The following is a 20252-nucleotide window of genomic DNA, read 5'->3' as shown; positions in this document are numbered from 1 at the left end:
GGAGCCCAGCCCAGGGCAGGACAGTGCAGTCCATCAGGATAGAGCCACACATCCCTGGAGGCCTAGGGCACGGGCTGGTCATGGCTCAGTTTGTCACCAGCTCCAGAGTAATTCTTGCAAAAAACCCCAGCCTGGTCTCACAACAAACCCAAGGTAGGAGGGCAGCCCTTCCAAACATCTTCCCCACCACGGGATCCAGCCCCTTGCTCCTGCCTCCCAGCAGAGCCCCCTTCCCCTGAAGCTGTTTCTCCAGAGATCCCCGAGGGGATCTGCCCAACCCCTGCCCCACAAGGGATGAGGGACAGGCAGGCACAGTGCTGTGACAGGGGCAGGGGCTGCTCCACCTTTGCAGCAACAATAGAGCCATGGAATATTCACAACTGGAAGGGACCCACAAGGATCAGTAAGTGTGACTCCTGGCTCTGCACAGGACAACCCCCAAATAACACCTAGGTAAGGCAGAGGCTCTCAAAAATCCCTCCAGCTCACCTGTACCTGGCTCGGGGCTGTGCCAGGACTGTCACAGAGCTGCTGGTGCCACCTGAGCCTCCCTGGGCCATCCAGGCAAACAGGATTGTTCTTGTTACACACGGACCCTGCTCTGAAATTCCTGCCCACATCTCTCCCAGGAGCAGGGAGTGAGGAGGTGAGGGTGGAGGAAAGCAACTCCTGCTCATCCAAAACATTCACTGTGAAAACATGAGGCTGGAACAAGAGTTGGTGAAACCATTAGAACCAGTTTATTGTCACAGCACAGCACAGAGGTCACAGCCCACTCCCGGCTCTTCCTCCAACGAGACCCAGCACAAGCTGTTTGGGGCAGGGATTAGCAGAGGAAGCTGCAGCCAATCTGCTCCAAACTTTCCTGTTAGATCAGTAAATGGCCTCTTCACTGTATTAAGGAATGGAAGGATCTGCATTAACCCCTTCAGCACCAGCCCTGCTCCCTCTCTGCACCTGCTTCCACCCAGGAGCAGCCACTGGGACCTGGCCCAGCCTCGCTGCAGCTCCCCTGGGGATGGCTGGCTCACATCTCTCCTGCTGCCAGGACGTTCATGAGAAAGCAAACTGGAGCAGAGGCACTGCAGTCCTCCTCCCTCCTTGTCCCTCTCCCCCCTCACCTGTGGCAATGCCAATCCCATGGAACAGGGTTTTCCCAAAGCGCCAGCAGCGAGAGCTGTGCTCTCAGGCCAGATCCCCTCGAGATCTTCCTGGGAGAGCCCAGCTCTCATTCCTATGAATCCAAATTCATTAGGGTCATGTTAAACGACTCGATGTCAGGCTGGCAACGGGCTGCAGGAGCCTTGAAGGGAAAACGCTGCCCAGAAATGCTCCGCCAGCACCGCGCTGGTGAATCCAAGGCTCTCTCTGGTGGGAACAGGCTGCGTTGCAGCACAGCCAGGACTGAGCAGAGAAAATAAACCACCGGGAGCAGAGCAGGACACAACCTCTCCCTGGGAGGGCTGGGAGCAGGGTCTGGCTGTTCCAGCACTGGCTGGGGTGACAGCACATGCTCTGGGGTCACCCAAACCCCCCCAGCTCCACAAACAGTGGGGGGTTTGCCAACGCTGCACTGTTGGTAAACACGAGCCCAGGGCTCTGGGCCTGGGTTTATTGGGGAACATTAGTCAGGAGAGAGCAGTGGGATTGGAAACAGGGTGGCTCCAAGGTACTCACTGCATTGAGGACACAAGGAGGACAAGGATGTGCTGGCCAGTCTTTGGAACATAACGGAAAGGACACGGAGAACATGACTCAGCCCAGAGCTGCTGCTGGCCCAGCACCACAGGGGAGCAGCAGAGTCTCTGGGATCACTTGTTGTCTAGCACCAGATCCCACAACCCAATGACAATCTCCAAAAGTCTCCAAGGACCCTCTGGTCCTTCTTCTGCTGTCACAGAAATGCAGATTAAGGGTTGTGGTTTCAAGAACGTAATAAATAAAGATCTGCAGTGTCCTGAAGAGCATCTGCAAGCTGGCAGGTGAGCTTGCTTCCAAGAGCAGCTAAATCTGCCCACCACCTGGCCAGGCAGTGTTCCAGACCCTTCATCATCCGTGTGACCTGCTGTCACCCCACTCCACACCGGGCTCCGAGTGTCCTCCGCAGGGTCGGCTGGAGGGGACGGGGCTCCCTCGAGCTGCTCCTGGAGCAGAGTCTTTGTTGTGTTGCTCTGTGAAGCTTCAGGCCTCGTGTCTGGTACAGCACGAGCCTCCTGTTCGTCCCAGCCTGACATTCCTGCCTCCGAGCCTGTGAGGAATCGTCCCCCAGGAGCTGCCAGCGGGAGCAGAGTCCATCCCAGTCCATCCCAGTCCATCCCAATGTCACAAAGGTGAACTCCCGACGACGGAGCAGAGCCAACGAGGGAGGGATCCTGGCTCTCAACACAGGCAGAAGGCTCCTTGCTGGCATTTCAAGAGATTTCTGCCAGCCCAGTCTCAGCACCGCGGGGCTCCCGAGCAGGATCTGAACCGTGACCAAGGCCAGCTCTTCACCTCACATGAGATCAGGCCTTTCCCCGACCAGAACCGCTGCCAGCAAGTGCAGAGCCAAGCAAACAGGCTGAACTTGGCCCAAATTAAACACCCTCAAGCTGGTTTTACACAAGACAGAACCATTTCCAGCCCGTAGCACGACGTGTTGCTGCCTGCAGGAGCTCAGCCCAACCTACAGCAGGCCAAGGGACACGGCAGCCCATCCACAGACAGAATCAGGAGAGGAAAAGTGAAGGGACAGAGAGGGACAGAGACAACAGGGTGGTCTGGAGGGCTTGTGCTCACCCAGCCAAGCCCAGCACAAACACCATCGCTCCGAGGGTGGGATTTCCTGGGATTTCAGTCAGAGCAAAGGCAGATTGGCCACCAAAATCAAACCTACAGAGAAAAATTTGGCTTTGGAGGTTTTAGAGTTGCTGTTTAATCCCGAGACAGCGCAGCTGAGTGAGTTTAGAATTTAAGTTACAAAAAAAGAAAGCACTAGAAAATAATCTTGATACAAGAGCGATAATCAGCCGGGGTTCCCGCCCTGCGCAGGGAATCCCGCTCCACAATCCACCCAGCACAGCTGGGATGCTGCCAAGGCATTGCCTCTTCCCAGCACAGGCTGGGAGGGCAAACTGTCCTCGGTGAAAGTTTCGTGGGGGAATCCCCAGCTCTGGGAGTTAAGATGCTGCCACCAGCTCTGGCTTTGGCCTGTTCTTGACGGGTGACGCTTCTGTGGAAGGAAAAGAAACTTGTTACAGAAACACAGACTGTAAATACCCTGCAGCCATCTCCTGAGGAGGATCCAGGGCTCAGAATCCGTCCTGCAGAGCAGCAAATGCTTGCACAGCACCTGAAATAAGAGAAGTTGGTTATAAGTAATCCCACGTTCCCAGTATGGCCCTTTCTCACAGCACCTGACGAATTCAAACAGTTTCAGAACACACCCAACCCAGTGAGCCACCAGCCCAATGACACAGATCCAGGGCAGGAGCCTTTTTTGGAGTGCAGGGGTAAGTCCAGCTCTTCCCCTGATCCCTCAGATTTGGCACCACGAGGCTCAGACAGCTGCAGCCACAGGGCCAGGCTGTGTTTTGCTTGGCTCCCGCTGCTGCCACCACACAGCGATGACATCTGAGCCCTGTTTACGAGTAAACAAGCACCAAAGAAACCAGCCCCATTCCCCACATCCCAGACTGCTCCTGGGCAGATTCCACACGGAGGAAATGGCTTCTTCCAGCTCCTGTTTGCACAAGCAGGGAGGTCCAGCTTCTGTGAGCGATGGCTCGGGGTTCTGCTGCCCCAGGAGAAGAGTCTTCACCAATTTGAGTTTTCAGCATCTCAGCATGGACAGACACCTGTGTGAGCTCCTTCCTCACCAGGCAGGGCCACCAGTGCCCATCTGGTCACCTCCTTCACGGGCTTTCTCCCACTTCCCAGCTGAATTCCCATTGCACCATTCAGGAGCAGACACTCCTGTACCATCAGCTGTGTGCAGCTCGTGCTCCAACAGTCCTGGAGCTGAGGGACTCCAGTGATCCTCACCCAGCTGGTTCCAACCCCCGTGACATGAGGTGAGAAGAGCTACGAGTCCTCAGAAGCCTCCATGAGATCCCATGTTGTGCAGGGAGAATCCAATATCCACAAAACAACTGTCCCTGTTTGTGACGACGTGCAGGGCACCACTCTGAGTGCTGTGGGAGAGTCTTGCCTGGGACAAGCAGGGCAGGAATTCCTCATGGAGCTTCACAATGCAACAAGGTGTCTCAAGGCAGGTACAAAGGAAGGAGGAAACTCCTGAGGGAATGACCAGATGCCGACGGAACAGAGAGCAGAGCCTCGGGTCCTCTTGGGTGAGGGCTCAGCTGGACCTGCCACACAACGAGGGGGCAGCTGGCACAGCCCACTGAACAGGGCTCACACCAGGGAGCTGGGACTCCTTCCTGTTTTCTGGGACAACACTTACACTGGGAGAGGGTCCCAGACTACTGCGTGGAAGCCAAAGCTGCAGAGAGAGCATACCTGGGATCTTCTCTGGGAGCGGCTCCGAAGGAACTTCTGGAAGCTCCAACTGTTCCTGCAAGGATGTGAAAGACAACATGTGACACACATCTGGCAGTGATCACAGCACCTCCTGTATCTCACTTTATCTCCCATTACAACCAACTTCCTGAAAGTGGGGATTTTGATCCCAAGAACGTCAGTCCTACCTGAGTGATAGTATTTAACTCTTCTAGAATGGCATCTTCATCCTCCTCGGTCAGGCTGCCAGCCAGGAGCTCGTCTATTTGCTGTGGGAGAGAGGGAAAGAGAGTTAATTCTCACTCTGATGGCTCTTAAATAGGGCTGGGAACTCAGTGCACATCCAAGGAACTGTGCAGAGCAGGCAGAGCCTGCTCCCAACAGCCGTACGTACCCTCTGGTACTCCACAGCATCCTGGGTTTCTCCTATTATTCTTTCTACTTCTTCTATGGACATCACCTGAAGGGAAGAGCCAAAGTCCAGGTGTGGGTGAGGCCTGCAGGGAGGCAGCTCCAGCCAAGCCCCTCTTGGCCAAAGGTGCTGAGCTGCCCCAGCCACACGTACCTGGTGCATTTTGTTCAGACACTCGTTGCCTATTTTCAGGCCCTCAATGACCTTCATTTCAATCTGGGTGAATTCAATGTCCTGGACCTGGAATGGAAAGGAGAAAGGGAAGACCCTGCCACACTTTGGCCAGGCACTGGCACAGGCTGCTCAGGGCAGGGGGGAGTCCCCATTCCTGGGGGAATTTAGCAGCCGTGTGGATGTGGCACTTGGGGACAGTGGTGGCCTTGGCAGTGCTGGGGAACAGTTGGGCTTGATGGCCTCAGGGGGCTTTTCCAGCCAAGGTAATTCCATGATTCTGTGGTTCCCATCAGCCAGACACAGGCTGCTGGGACCCCAGAGAAGCCCTTTCTGTACTGGACAGAATTTACACCAGCAGTGAGAAATATCCACACAAAAAGCTCGGCACAGGCAGCTCCACGAGCACGTCCAGCAGCCCTTGAACTGATTTCACCTCATTTTCCAGCTGCCAGTCTCAGCTGAGGCCTCCCCAAACTCAAACATATCCAGTTCTGAAATTACAGTTCTGAGACAAGCCCAAGGAAGTCTCCAGTGCAGCCACTCACACTGTGAGTAATTTTAGTAATTTACAAAACAGTATTTAACACGTAACCTGCCCTGCAGATTCCAAACACACACTCCCCCCTCTGCCTCTGTAAGGAACAGTCATGGCACATGTTCAATTCTGGAGACGTCTGCTTTTGGACAGAGGGCTAAACCCCTGCCAGGACTGGCAGCTGAAATGGAATTCCACAGGATCCAGGGGAGTGCCCACCCAGGAGCACAGATCAAGGCCCCCCCAGCGACTGGCCCTCGCTCACCATCCGCTCCAGGTTGCTGATCTGGTTCTCTGTTTTATCCAGGAGTTGCTCCTGGTATCGTTTCTTCTTCAGCAGCAGCATGGCTTTCCTGGGGGACACGGAGGGAGGAACACTCAGCACAGCTGAAACCAAATAAAGGCCAAAAGAACCCCAACAAAAAACCACATTTGTTCTGTGCAACTTGAGCCACGTGCAATGTAACTGGGCTGCTCCTGCGAAGAGCAAGGATGAGCAAACTGTGTGCCAGGGAGAAATTGTTGGCTGGGAGGGTGGTGGGGGCTGCCCAGAGAAGCTGTGGCTGCCCCTGAATCCCTGGGAGTGTCCAAGGCCAGGTTGGACGGGACTTGGAGCAACCTGGGCTAGTGGAAGGTGTCCCTGCCCATGGCAGGGGGTGGGACGGGATGAGTTTTGAGGTCCCTTCCAACCCAAACCAGCCCATGATTCTGACTCCAGCGAGGTTTCCTTCCCAGGGACAGCCTGTACCCGGCCCTCGCCCCCCCGGTGACCCTTCCCCCCTCACTCTTTCTTGCCATCCTTGAGCAGCTGCCGGGCCAGCGCCCGCTCCCGCTCCAGGCCCAGGCTCAGCCTCTTCTGGTACTGCCGCAGCTTGTCCCGCTGCTGCTTCAGTTGCTGCAGAAGAGAGGGGCGGACAAGGGGACGGACAGAGGGACGGACAGAGGGACGGACACGGGTCACAGCTCGAGCCCTGGCGGTTCCAGCAGCCCCCGAACCCGCGCCGGCCCCGCCGCCCTCCCACCCGAGCTCTCCCCGGCGGCACCAGCACCGGGGGTGGCTCAGCCCCGGCCTCGCCTCCTCCATGGCCGCGGAGACCCGGCAAACGCCACGGGGAGGGGACCGGGACCGGCACAGCACCAGCACGGCCCGGTCCCGCCCCGGTCCCGGTTATCCCCTCTGTCAGCAGCACGGCCCGGTCCCGCCCCGGTCCCGGTTATCCCCTCTGTCACCAGCACGGCCCGGTCCCGCCCCGTTGCCCCCTCTGTCACCAGCACGGCCCGGTCCTGCTCCGTGACGCGGCTCCGCCGTTTCCGCCCGAACAGGTTCCCCATGGCCGCTCCAGCCCCGGCCCGGCCCGGCCCGCCCCCGACGGCGGCCGCGAGGGGCCCGGCCCCGCACAACGCGCAGCGGCGGCAGCGGCGGCGCTGGGGGGCGCTGTGGGAACGGGCGGGAACGGGGATACCGGGAATGGGATGTGGGATATGGGATATAGGATATGGGATATAGGGAATGGGGATACCGGGAATGGGATATGGGATATGGGATATGGGATATAGGGAATGGGGATACCGGGAATGGGATATGGGATATGGGATATAGGGAATGGGGATACCGGGAATGGGATATGGGATATGGGATATAGGATATAGGGAATGGGGATACCGGGAATGGGATATGGGATATAGGGAACGGGGATATGGGATATGGGATATAGGGAACGGGGATATGGGATATGGGATATAGGGAATGGGGATACCGGGAATGGGATATGGGATATGGGATATGGGATATAGGGAACGGGTATACTGGAAAGGGGATATGGGAAGTGGGGATATGGGGAATGGGGATAGGGGGAATGGGGATATAGGGAAAGGGGGCATGGGGAATGGGGGGGCTACAGGGGATGAGGTTATAGGGAATGAATGATATAGGGCACGGAAATAAAGGGAATGGGGGCTATAGGAGATTGGGGGTATAGGGGACTACGGGGGACAGGAATATAGGGAATGGGGGGATATAGGTGATGGGGGATCTACAGGAGATGTGGAACATACAGAATAGCAGGGATAGGGAATGGGGTGCTGGAGGGGCCGGGGGCTACAGGGGCAACACCGAATTCTTTCATAGAGTCGTGGAATTGTTCAGGTTGGAAAAGCCCTCTGAGACCATCACATCCAACTGATCCCCCAGCACCGCCAAGGCCACCACTAACCCATGTCCCAAGTGCCACATCCACACTGCACTTAAATCCCTCCAGGAATGGTCACTCCACCCCTGCCCTGGGCAGCTGTGCCAGGGCTTTCAGGGAAGGAATTTTCCCTCATATCCAATCCATCCAATCCAGCTCATTTCTCGGGGCTGCAGCCAGCACTCCAGAGCTGGATTTGGGCTCTGCAGAGCTGCATGGTGGGATCACCCTGTTCCTGCTGCTCCTGGGCTGGGACACGTCCCTGTCTCCCAACACCTCCCCCTGTAACTGGCCTCTTCCACGGGGAAACCACCTGGAGCCCAGCACCCCAAATCCAAGTCAGCTCCTTCCTGGGCCACAGCTGCCCCCGGCCCCCCTCCTGCCCCAGGAAAGGGTCCTCACACCAGGAAGTGTTTCTGCATTTATTTTTTATTAACCATTTATTTGTCTGTAATTGTTTTACTCTCACATTACAATCGTGTGGGGGTTTTTATATATTTTTTTTTTAAATCTTATTTTTATAAAATAAATAGAGATAAGTGAACTTTTAAGGTAGGACACTCTCCAGATCCTTGGTTAAACTCCATGATTGAATCTCTGCATCAGACCTGTGGAAGCACAGCCCACACACGCTCAGGAGAAAGCTCAACAGCCCGAGTTCCTTGAGATCCCACGTCCTGGATGTGGGGCTGCACCAGAGCCTGGCAGGAGCAGCGGCTCCCACTACGCACCTTCCCCCTTCGCCAGGTATTTCCTGGTCCTTCAACAAATACACTGATATAAGTTAAAAATCTATTGTTTTTTTAAGCTGTGAATGTTAATGGGTTACTTGTGATCCCAAACTCTGGCTCTCCCATGGAGGGGACCCCGCCGGGGCCGCGCCGGAGCGGCGCGGGAGCGGGTAGGGAAGAGGCACAGCTCTGTTAGACCATAATTAACTTTGGGTAACTGAAAAGTGGATTTTTAGGTAGTATTTAAGTTTAAAGCCTTTGATTCATCATCCTGTGACGTGGCCCTTGGCCTCCCTGACACGGGGGATGGTGCTCGGTGAGGCCCCGGCGCCCGGCCGTGGTTTGAGGACCCTCTCCCAAGCCTGAGTCCTGACATGTGGGTGGCACCTTGGGATGGCCACCAGGCCACCTCCCTGGGCCTGGTCCAGGTGCCTCAGCACACGCAGGAACACGAGACGTGGGGCAGCAGCAGCAGTGACAGGTCAGACACACCACAGGGGGTGTGGCAGAGGTGAAGTCACTGTCAGCATAGGGACAGAAGGTTTCTCACCCCTTCCCTCACCAGTGTTTCCTTCACCATGGCTGGCTGTTTGCTGAGAGTCTGCAGATCCCATGCGACTGGCTGGAAGAAAAACTGGGAATTTCTGGACCTCGCAGGTTGCCACAGTCAGTTTTGCACAGAGCAAGTTCTGCTCTCAGCCAGGTACATCCCACCTCTGGAAGGAATCCTGTCCTTTGGCTTTGCCTCCCCCTTCCCACACCCATTTTCAGACCCTGCACGGATCCCAGGGGACAAAAACATTCATTATTGAGACATGGAAGGTGTGGAAGACGGAGCAGGCTCTCCCTGGGTAGCTGTGACAAAGGTGCTTTGCTCAAAGCAGGTGACCTGCTGTCTTCCCCCTCCTTAGTGATTCTCTCGTGCTCAGCCCAGGCGGTTCCATGCCCAGTTCCAGGGACAGACAAGCCACAGCCGTGGCCACACAGTGTGTGCAGTGTCCAGCCCCTCACCACCACCTCAGTGACCACCTGCTCATGGACTGGCCCCGGGGCCCCCTCGCTGCCCGGGCAGAGCTCCCAGGGGACCAGACGTGTCTGTGGAGTTCTCTGTGGGCAGAAGGACAGGGGCAGCAGGAGGGACAGTGCCAAAGTGTCCCAGACTCCCCACCAGCACTGTGGGCTTGGGTGGAATTGGTGACACAAGTGACTTGCTCCAGGCTTGGTGGGATCGTTGGAGATCTTCGTTCTCTTCCTTTCCTCTTCTTCCTCATGTGCAGCCTTACAGTGTGGGGCATCCTGCCCTGCTCTTCTCATCTCCTTGAGCCCCTTCTCCCAGGATTCCTGCCTCCCTGGGCCACCAGGTCACCTTCTGTCCTTGCTTCCAGTGGAGAGGACGCTGCAGGGAGGGAGGAGGAGGTTCATGCAGAGGAGTCACTTCCCTGCCTCCCTTGCCCCGCTCAGCAGTGCAGGAGCAGGTACATCCCATGCAGACAGACAGCTCGGGTCTCGCTGCCCTGTCCCAGGAATTCTGTTTGGCACAGGGTTGGCAGCAGCGGGAGGGTCCCATGGAGCTGTAGGTGAGTCCTGACTTAGTCCTTGAAGCAACCTACGCTCCAGCAAAACAAGGAACAAAGACTAAAACAAGACCCTTCTCAAGGGTGTTGCCTCATCCAAGTCCTTCCAAGCTCAGGAGCCGTGTTTCTGACAGAGAAGCCAACCACTGGAAACAAAAATAAATGTTCCTTTTCTGTAGCTTTTAGAGGATATAGCTGGAAAACGAAACAAAACAAAAACAAAAAAAGGAGATTGTCTCTTCCCCTTGTCAAACCCATCAGTAGCTAAGTCAGAAGAACAAATGTTCAAGTTATGGGGTGCAGCAGCAGCCAACACGAAACATTCAAGTCGATGATTTCACTATGTACAGGAGGCCCTGCCCCGACCCGCTCGCTCGCCGTTATCTGATCCGCTTCTCCACCGAGTACACCGAGATGTAGTAGTCATTGCTCCCGACGGCCAGGTGGGGCTGTGGGCAGAGCACACGCACAGTCACGGCAGCAGTCAGGTTGGAAAAGCCCTCCCAGCCCATGGATCCCCCCTGTGCCCGATGCCCACCCTGTCCCCCAGCCCAGAGCACTGAGTGCCATGGCCAGGCTTTCCTTGGACACCTCCAGGGCTGGGGACTCCAAACCTCCCTGGGCAGCCCCTGCCAAGGCCTGACCACCCTTTCCATGAGGAAATTCCTCCTCATGTCCAACCTGAACATCCCCTTGAGGCCGTTCCCTCTCCTCCTGTCCCTTGTTCCCTGGAGCAGAGCCCGACCCCCCCCAGCTCCCCCTCCTGTCAGGGGGCTGCAGAGCCAGAAGGTCCCCCCTGAGCCTCCTTTTCTCCAGGCTGAGCCCCCCCAGCTCCCTCAGCCTCCCCTCCTGTGACTGCCTCCCCAAAGGTCCAGGTGTGGAGCAGTGACAGGGGCAGGTAAGGGTGACATTCCAGCAGGGACCCGCGGCTGCTCTGGCTCTGAGTGCGTCTGCTCTGACGCATTCCTGCAGCACCCACACTCCCAGCCAGTTACAGGCCCATTTCAGCCACAGGGAGAAATTATGGGGACTATTAGCTGCCAACTGCCAACATAATTTCTCTAAATGGCTGCAAATCTGCTCGTTAGGAGGTGCCTGGGTTGAAAGGGAGCATTTCCTGCAGTGAGGGACGGGACAGGCCCGGCCGGGAGCCCTGGGCTGGACAGGGCTTTGCTTTGCTTATTTGGCAAACCCATTTTAGGTGATTTTCCCCACTTCTTCCTCCATCCCCAACTGCAGGGCAGCAAAATCGCTCTTGGCTTCCTACAAAGAGGCTTTTCAGAACTGAGATGAGCCTTCCTTTACCCCTCTACCTTCAGGATGCCAAACACACATCCCTCAGGCAGGAAAACCACCTCCCCCCTCCTGCTCACGCCAAACCCTCACAGGGTCACACAGCTCCTCCCTCCCCTTCTCCAGGCCCTTGATCCTTCCCACCGCTCTTCTATTACATATTAAATATTTGTGTGCTGATCTGCAGGTTTCTAAAATAACTGTTTTAACTCCTTCCTGTTTCCCCATCCATTCACGTTGTTCTCTCAGGTTTTCCATCTCCTTTGTTTCTTCTCATCCCTGGGTGAGCAAAGTCCACCACGCAGATGGGACCTGCCTCCTACTTGAGCAGCAACCAGATTCTCTAACTGCTGTGACATATTCCAAATTTCCTTTTGTTCTGATTCATTCCAGCCTTTATCAGCTTATGCCTTCAATTGCTGCAGTTCTCCCATTTTCCTGACGTGCAGTTTTTTCCTGCACAGCATCAGCTTTACGTAAAACAGTGGGAGAGCAGCCCCAGAGACCCGGGGTGAGACCCCTCTGCAGAGCCCAGGCAGGGAATAGAGAAGCACACGAAATTTGGAAGTGTGAGCCCTCCCACACAGACACTAAGACATGCCAACCCCAAAGCCAGGCAGGGGACACAGACCCAGTGAGGGTGGAAGGCCAGGCAGCTGATGGCTCCGACTCTCTGACCCATAAACCCGTCGTAGTATTTGATGTTGTTGATCAGCTCCCCGTTCCCGTTGTAGATAGCAGTGAACTGATTCATGGAGCCACTGGAAGGGAATGGAGAGAACATGGAGTCACTGGGAATGCTGCCTAGGGACAACACTGCTGCCTGGCAGAGCTGTGTGTCACACCAGTGTGCAGAGAGTTCTGGAACACACAAGGCCCCAGGAATGATGTCTGTGGGGGCAAATCGTCCCCTCCAGGGTCTCAGGACTCACCAGGCGAAGAGGTTGGCCTGGGGGTGGATGTCGAGGGCCGTGAGCCCCTTGACGATCTGCAGGACCTTCATGGACTCGGGCATGCGGGGGTCGAAGAACCGCACGTCCCCGTTGACGCTGCCAACACAGGAGTTCCTCAAGGTCAGGCTGTGCCCCAGGCAGACCCCAAAGCCCAGGACATGGAGCTGCAGGGCTGTCTGTGAGCTGACTGCCTCAGTGGGAAATGAGGACAGAGCAGAACTGTGCCCTTGCCTTCCCCCTCAGCGCGGCCGAGTTCCCACCAGTGTCACTCACATGTGGTCCCGTCCACAGCACGTTCAGTGCTGAGCAAACAGCCCTGCTCTGCCCTCAGGAGTGATCCCTCACTGCCTCCATCGCTCACAGCTCATCACCCAGCGTGTCTGTCACACCCAATAGACCCAGCTCCACATCAGCCCCAATTCCTGCTGCTTGGCACAGCAGGAAATTGCATTAGAGAGCTCTGAGCAGATGGGATGTGCTGGTGCCATCCATTACTCCAAGTGTCTGGACACAGCCACACCAGCCAAAGGTGACCAGGTCTAACAGATCCTGTGGATGCTCAGGCCAGGTGTCATCCCAGGGATGGCTTTGTCAGGGAAGAGGGGAGGAAGCAGCAGCAGCAGTGACAAGGTATTGTGCTTGTAGATGAAGCACCTTTCAAACACAAATGACTCCTGTTTGTTAAGGATCTCTGAAATCCACCCTGAGAATCCTGTCTGTGAGATGCCAAGAGGGCACATCCCTCTGACAGCCCTGGAGCCAAGGACTGGAGACTGCTTCAGTGCATCTGTTGTGAGCTCCTTGTAATCATGGAATCATGCAATGGAGGGGGTTGGGAGGGAATTTAAAGCCCATCTCATTCCCACCCCCTGCCATGGGCAGGGACACCTTCCACTACCCCAGGTTGCTCCAAACCCTGTCCAACCTGGCCTTGGACACTTCCAGGGATGAGGCCAAGACACTGGTCAGTTGGGGCACAGAAAGACAAACAGAAAAGTCTCCCATGGCATTTAAATCCCAGATGATCTGATCCTGTTCTGCCAGCAGCATCTGTGAGGCCTCTGGCACCACAACTTTAAAGAGTTATTTTTCCCAAATCGCTGATGGCCACACAAATGTGAATCACCCAGTGGAGCTGAGAACAATGGAAGCATTAATCAGAATATTGCCTTCAGTTTCCCTACCTCTGGAATAACTAATGCTGACCAAAAGGCTGTTCCACAGCATTACTTAGAGCATTGTAAGAAGCTGCAACTCCAGCTGTCCCATAATTAAGTTTAAGAGAAATTAAACTTGATTTACATCCTAAAGACTAGATGGAAATAGTGTTTGAGAAATCAAATATAGAGTGACTTCATGTAAAGCTTTGGACCTTTACAGGACTTTAAAATGGTTCTGAATGTATAGGGAGACTGTGGAAGAGCTTCAGCATGGAAGTGAAGCTCTGTGGGGAGGGATGACACAGGAAACACATCCCAGTTGGACTATAACAGGCAACAGGAAGCAACAACTGAACACAACATCACTGGGGAACCAGTGCTGGGTGATGGGGAGCTGCAGGATCCAGCTGGAGTTACACTCCTGTGTCCCAAATCCCTTCCCGGGCCAGGGAAAAAGTTCTGCTGAGGCTCAGAGAACTGCTCCACCAGCAATAACACCTTTGTGTTTCACAGGGAATAGTTACACCACTATGTCCTAACATTTGTTTTTCTTGGATCTTGCTGTCAGCTGAAGCAGAGGGAATGGGGAGGAACTGAAGAAGAGAGTGAACTGGGAGGAACTGGGAGTGAGGTGGCTCATGTGCACGACCTGAGCTGCTCTGGGAGGAGACCAGACCTGTCGTTTGAAGCACAACATCTCCTCACAGCCCTCCAGCCCCGAGAGCAGCCCGGGCTGAGAAGGGCCCTGAGGAGAGGGGACACCCAGCCCTCGGCCCCGGGGCACACAGACCTGACCCCCGGAGGAGCTTAGGGAAAGGAAGATTAAAAACTCTAATATGGGAGCTCGACAAATCTGGCAGCTGCATCACATAATCCCCTTCCTGAAAATCTTCATACATTTTTGCTGGCCCATCCCCCACCTCAGGAATGTTCTGAATCCCAGAAAACTACGCTTTGTTTCCATTTTGTAATCAAGAAAAAAGAGGCTCTTTGTGTGCAAACAGTGGCTTTGTGACAATAAATTATATTCTGCTGTTCTTTAATGGCCAAATCAGTATATGCTGCTCTCGCTGCAGTATTTACCAGGCGGCAGAAATGGATTTATGTGTAGAAAATTGCCAGGCAGCACAGTAATCCTGCCCAGCAATATGCCTGACAGATGCAACATCAGCCTTCCTCCTCGTGTTCTCTCCCAAATGACCCCACGGAGACATTGGCAATAAAGACCCACCACCACAACATATTCTATATCCAGCTTCGGCTCCTGCCTCGCTCCCTTCCTCCCTCACACGCCTCGTGACGGTGATTCCAGCATCTTGTTTACTCCCAAGCCACACCAACAGCCTTCCAAGGAAAGCTCCACATCCCTTTTTGCCTTCTCCCCACTGAGTTTGGAGCAGGAGTTAATTACTGACGCAAACGTCAAACTAAAGAGCTTTACCCTCTCAGCTCTTGGGATACCAGAGGCAGAATTTAAAGGGGAAAACAAACTGTGTGCAAGGGAAAACAGCTCAAAGAGTAGAATATCGTGTACCTGACGCTCATGATGTTGCCCTCGGGGTGTTTCTGCAGGTAGGCCTTCACCACCCAGGCCGTGTGCTCCCGGTAGGTCATGACCCGGCTGGGGAACAAGGAGAGACACGTTTGGAGGGCAAAGAGGAGGAGGAAGCACGAGGATCCCAGGGAGCCTGGGAAGGAGAGGGAATTACCATTCACTGAGGGCCATCCTCCTGTCGAACACGCGGATGGAGCCGTCCCCCAGCCCCGCCACGATGAGCGAGCGGTGGGAGTCGCAGGAGAGGCTGGTGACACAGCTGTCAGCTCCAGTGGGGATGTCCTGGGGAGAGAGCACACCACAGCCACGCTGAGACCACGGCCTGCCCTCACTCACTGCCCTCACGGTCCTACACCAAGGTCCTGCCCCAACCCTGCAAGTGTCCAGGGCCAGGTTGGACAGGGCCTGGAGAAACCAGGGCTAGTGGAAGGTGTTTCTGCCCATGGCAGGGGGTTGGACGAGGTGACCTTTAAAAGTCCCTTCCAACCCAAACCATTCCATGATTCCACGACTGCCAGCCTGCTTTTGCAGTGCTGCTCAGCTGTTTTTACTAGTTTTAACTGAAAATGTGTTTCCTCCCAACAGGCACAGGGATTATTCCAAGCAATCCTTTTGCCTGTAGCAAGTAAAAGAGAGCAAGTGGGTGGAAGGTGGGAAGGGACCTTAAAGTTCACCTCATTCCAACCCCCTGCCCTGGGCAGGGACACCTTCCACTAGCCCAGGTTGCTCCAAGCCCCTCCAACCTGGCCTTGGACACTTCCAGGGCTGGGGCAGCCACAGCTTCTCTGGGCAACCTGTGCAGGACCTCCTGGAGCTGCAGGAGCTCATTTCACACTTCAATCCTATTTTTGCCTCTGTGCAGATTCACCTTTGGAGCTGCTGTTCCAGCCTGGGCTGAGCTGGGAGAGGCACCAGCCCCGGGGTTGCTCCAGCCCCAGCCCACCCCCAGCTCCTCCTTTGAAGCAGCAACACTCAGCAGAAGTGCAAATGAAGCACTTGTTCCTGCAGCTCCAGCCCAAGTGCTTCCAGAGGTGTGGGGTTTTGTACTTCAAAGAGGGAAGGCACCTTTATCCTCCTGGATTATTCCTGCTCTTTGTGCTGATTCTCACTTTCCCAGTTACTGAGTCAGGAAGTTCCAATCACTTGAATTTGAACACAACCCAATCTTTCCAATTAAAAAAAGAAACAACATGTTTTTAGACACTTTCGGTGCAATCATTAATCATCATAATTTAAAAGATTTTCGCCTCCTGAATTTTGCTGCTCCCTAATTTACATAGAAAAAAATAATATGCGAAAGTAATTAAGATTAACAGAGGCTTAATTATCCTGCATCGCGGGGTCAAAGTGTCGCAATTAATGTTCATCCAAGGGTAATTAATTTCGAGAAGCTTTGAAAACTCGACTTCCTTTTTATTCCAGCATGGTGCCTCCGTTCTCACCGACCAGCTGCTCCTCCTTGGAATTTCTGAGAAACTTCCATGTGGTTAGGAATGACATGAACTCCTGCAGTGCCTTTTATCTGTTCTGTGGCACGGAAAGTTACGTGGGACTGAAACTGCCCTCGTGGTGCCTCGTTTGAGGTGTGAACACCCCGGGTCCTGGCTCAGGTGTGGACTGAGCAGGTATGGAAGTGCTCTCCACATGGACTCAGCTTTCCTGGACACATCCCTTTGGCTGGGAAGCACTGGAGCAGTGCTGCTCCATCACCAGCTCCGTGTGTGTCCCAGAGGAGCAGAGATGGCAGCAGAACGTCCAAATGCTCCACCACCAACCCAACTCACCCCTGAATTTCCTCACAAATCACAGAGTTGTGGAATGGTTTGGGTTTAAAGGGACCTTAAACCTCATCCCATTCCACTGTCTATCCCAGGTTGCTCCAAGCCCCATCCAACCTAGTCCTGGACACTTCCAGGGATGGGGCAGCCACAGCTGCTCTGGGCAACCTGGGCCAGGGCCTTTAAAGATTTACACTATTTCAATTACATGCTAATTAGGAAACCCAATCTGCATCCTGGTGCCTGCCTCTGGCTTCCAGATCCTCACCCTCCCCAAACACTGCTGCCTGTCCAGAATAACAGCAGCAACTTCTAAGAAAGCCCTGACACTCCCTGAGTACATGTGTGGTTTTACTGATCTTGGACCATGACCCTGGGGCAGGGAAGCAGAGCAGCAGCAGCTCCAGGAGCTCCAGGACCTGGCAGCTCCTCACCGGTGAGTCTCAGCTGCTTTGGGATAACTCACCCACGGGATGTGCTCCAGGAGGGAAAAGGTGCCTGGGACAAACACACAGGTGTTACCTGTACTTTCATTTCCCGATCCGTGTCCCAGATCCGGATTATCCGCACATCTCCCGAGGTCATCAGGAGCCCAGTCTCTTGTTCCCAGTCGACCACCATCCCTGCCCCTAGGACAGAACACAGGCAGGGGTGCAAATCAGCATCAGCATGGGCAGAGCTGCACTCATTCAGAGCATCAGCTCTCCTGACCTCGTGTGTCAGACACTGCCATTGTCAGAGGAAATGGAAAATCACACACACACATCCACACATCCCCCAAAGGGGATCCAATCAGCTGCTCCTGGATTGGAGCCCAAAATGCCTTTGTCCCCTTGTGTGAGTGCTCAGAGAGGCAGCCAGTCCTGGCAGCAGGGGAGTACAGCTTCCAGGACACTGCTGGGGACTTCCAAGGGGCCAATAAATTATCCAGCACCTCATGAGAACTCCGGATTAAATAATGATTGAAGACTCAACTGGTGACACCTCACAGAGCAAGACCTGAGAGCCTCTGGATCACCACAATTCCTCGTTCCAACACAAAGATGTGGGAAATGTTTCTCAACAAGGAACAGCAAAGTCAGTCAGCTGCAATATATTGAATTTAACAGCTGGTGGGAGCACAAACCAGTTTGCTGCACAGACTGGTAAGGACGGGAACACCCTGCAATGACAACACTAAAATCCTTTACAAGAGCTTTTGCTCCTCATCTCTGAGGGCACAGACCAATCTTCAGGTGAAGTTCAGAACAACATCCCATCCATTTTGTAAGAGCATGACAAGGGATTTTCTATCCTCAAAGCACCTGACACCTGCTTACAGACAGACTGTGTGTGCTCATGAACCTTGCTGGGACAGAATTCCCAGAGCAGGGTGAGTGTAGGTCACCTCCTTTCTGGGAAACATTGGCAATGAACCCCCTGATTCTGGTAGGGGAAAACCTCCAAGGAACAATTCTTGTACATTTTACTGGAAGGCACTCTGTACCTGTGTGCTGCCTCCACAGCTCAGGAATGTCCTGTTCAAAGCAGAGCCACACACCCATTATTGTTTGCTTTTAATGCTGCAAAGGCTGAGTAACCCCAAATCTATGGGATTTCCAGGGAGACTCCCATTCATCCGCTACAAACAGAAACAAGAAATCCCGGGAGCACCACAGGAGGGAAGCAGAGAAGAACTCCAGGTTTGGTGCCTGTTTGCAGCCCCTGGGGCAGGGCAGAGGCAGCAGCAGCCCTGGCTCCCACAGCAGCATCCCTGCCCTGCAGAGCAGCATTCCTGCCTCCCAGAGCAGTTGTCCACCCTCTCCTCTGTGCCAAACCGAGCCTCTGGTGCCGAGCAGTGTTTCATAACCACACACAGCCCAGAGTCAGAACCCTCTGCAATGCATCAGGACTGCAGCTCCTGCCCTGAGCCACTGGCCTTCAGCACCACTCCCGTGTCTCCATTCCACAGCTTGCTTGTCCAGAAGGTACAAATGTGAATTTTTCTGCATTTACTGCCAGGAATCAGCCCCAGCAAGAAATTTAAGCCTACCCCAACATGCTCTTTGTCACCAAAGGGCCACAAGTACTTTGTACCAGAACAACCACCTTTACAGGGCACAAAAGGAAATGACAGAAACATCCTATAAACACTGAGTTTTCCTCAAAGATGATGGAATGACCCTGTTTTGCACAGATCCAGATAAAACATTTTCCCATCTGCCCTTCCTGAGCATCACAGCTGGCCAATTCCTGATCCTGCTGCATCCACGGAGGAGATTGCTGACATTTATTGACAGTCTGTCACCTCACTGCAGGAAATTCGGGACTCCGGGCTGAGCTGGGAGCTTGGATCTTTATCTTTAGTCAAATGGGTTGTTCCTTCAGATTGCCTGGCAGCTCGGAGGGCTGGAGAGCTGAGGCAAACAAGCAGGCAGTGATTGAGATGATAAACATCACTGAAGTGTTTGCATTTGTCATCTCGTTTATGGCCCATGTGACAAGATAAACCTGGCAGCTGAGATGGATCTGGCCATTACCATCCCTGATGGAGTTCAGCAGGCAAAGTGTTCTAAGGCAGCTTTAAACTCCCAATTTCCCAGTTAGGTTCCCCGTTTAAGCCAAGGTGTTTTTGTCTGATCAGCACCAAGCCCTGTCTGGCTGCAGCTCCAGGGGCTGTTCTGTGCAGGGGGACGCTCCCACCGCACCCCAGCCATGCCCTGACCAAGAAGGGGAGCCCAGGATGTGACTGGGAATGCTGAACCAGAACTCCAAGCTGTCTGAAGAGAAGAAAAGCTTTTGTACATACATTTAAGTCATTTGGAAGTGGGTAAGGGGGAAGGAAATGTTCCATCCAAAGCACACACTGACAGTGTGGAACGAGACAGAAATAGCTGAACTATTTCCATGTACGAGCAAACGTTCTCCTGGTAGAAATGATCCAGGATTGGCTCATGTTTCCATGCTAAATTCATAGTATTTTGGGACGAGAAGCAAACGTGGGACTTAATACTCACGATCATTTCCTTTTTAATTAACAGAGGTCCTTCTCCAGGATGTTACAACCGAGCCTGCAGCTCACCCGCCGCGTTCTGGCTCACGGCTTTGGCACCTGAGCTGCTCCTCAGCCTCCTCCTGGCAGGAGGGTGATGCTCTGTGCACCTGTGCGACCCCACAGCCGGGCTCTGCCTCACCTCCCGCCCTAATTCCACACTCCCACCTCCTCACAGAATCGGAATAACGGGGACAAGGCTGTGACACGGCCTGACACAGGCCAGGGGTGGAACCCTGGGGCTCCCAGAACGCAAGAACTGCCCAAAGTGGCGTCCCAGCCCTGCACTGCTGCAATGCATCAGGAGTGAGGATCACTGTTTTCCCCTAAGGGGAACAAATATTCCACAGCTCAGGAAAAACGATTT

General features: G+C 54.3%; 2 protein-coding genes across 5 annotated transcripts in view; both read right to left on the bottom strand.

Annotated features, from left to right (window-relative positions):
• Positions 1 to 717: 717 nt before the first annotated feature.
• Positions 718 to 6977, bottom strand: CHMP6 (charged multivesicular body protein 6). Of its 4 annotated transcripts, none has more exons than XM_051797429.1 (8): positions 6891 to 6977; positions 6407 to 6516; positions 5887 to 5974; positions 5066 to 5152; positions 4895 to 4960; positions 4689 to 4769; positions 4501 to 4555; positions 718 to 3211 (listed from the first exon to the last, which is right to left on the bottom strand). In XM_051797429.1, the coding sequence occupies exons 1-8, from the start codon at positions 6951 to 6953 to the stop codon at positions 3159 to 3161; spliced, it is 603 nt and encodes a 200-aa protein (XP_051653389.1). In that variant the 5' UTR covers positions 6954 to 6977; the 3' UTR covers positions 718 to 3158. The 4 variants fall into 4 exon arrangements, with proteins under 4 accessions (XP_051653389.1, XP_051653388.1, XP_051653385.1 ...); XM_051797428.1 differs by having other exon boundaries at positions 6852 to 6976; XM_051797425.1 differs by having other exon boundaries at positions 718 to 4555; positions 6852 to 6976.
• Positions 6978 to 8221: 1244 nt separating this feature from the next.
• The window catches only part of RPTOR (regulatory associated protein of MTOR complex 1), a 102662-nt gene continuing 90631 nt past the window's right edge, over positions 8222 to 20252 (bottom strand). Inside the window, exons 30-35 of the mRNA XM_051797321.1 lie at positions 17377 to 17483; positions 15231 to 15358; positions 15056 to 15142; positions 12341 to 12457; positions 12040 to 12169; positions 8222 to 10564 (exon numbers count right to left, since the gene is read on the bottom strand). Coding sequence (XP_051653281.1) covers positions 10496 to 10564; positions 12040 to 12169; positions 12341 to 12457; positions 15056 to 15142; positions 15231 to 15358; positions 17377 to 17483 — 638 coding nt within the window. The 3' untranslated portion in view covers positions 8222 to 10495. The remainder of the gene's footprint in view (positions 10565 to 12039; positions 12170 to 12340; positions 12458 to 15055; positions 15143 to 15230; positions 15359 to 17376; positions 17484 to 20252) is intronic.

This window comes from Manacus candei, unplaced genomic scaffold (genome assembly GCF_025592945.1).
Source record: "Manacus candei isolate 608988 ecotype Guabito, Panama unplaced genomic scaffold, ASM2559294v1 h1tg000047l, whole genome shotgun sequence".
Lineage (NCBI taxonomy): Eukaryota > Metazoa > Chordata > Aves > Passeriformes > Pipridae > Manacus > Manacus candei.
This window is presented reverse-complemented; position numbering and strand designations above follow the sequence as displayed.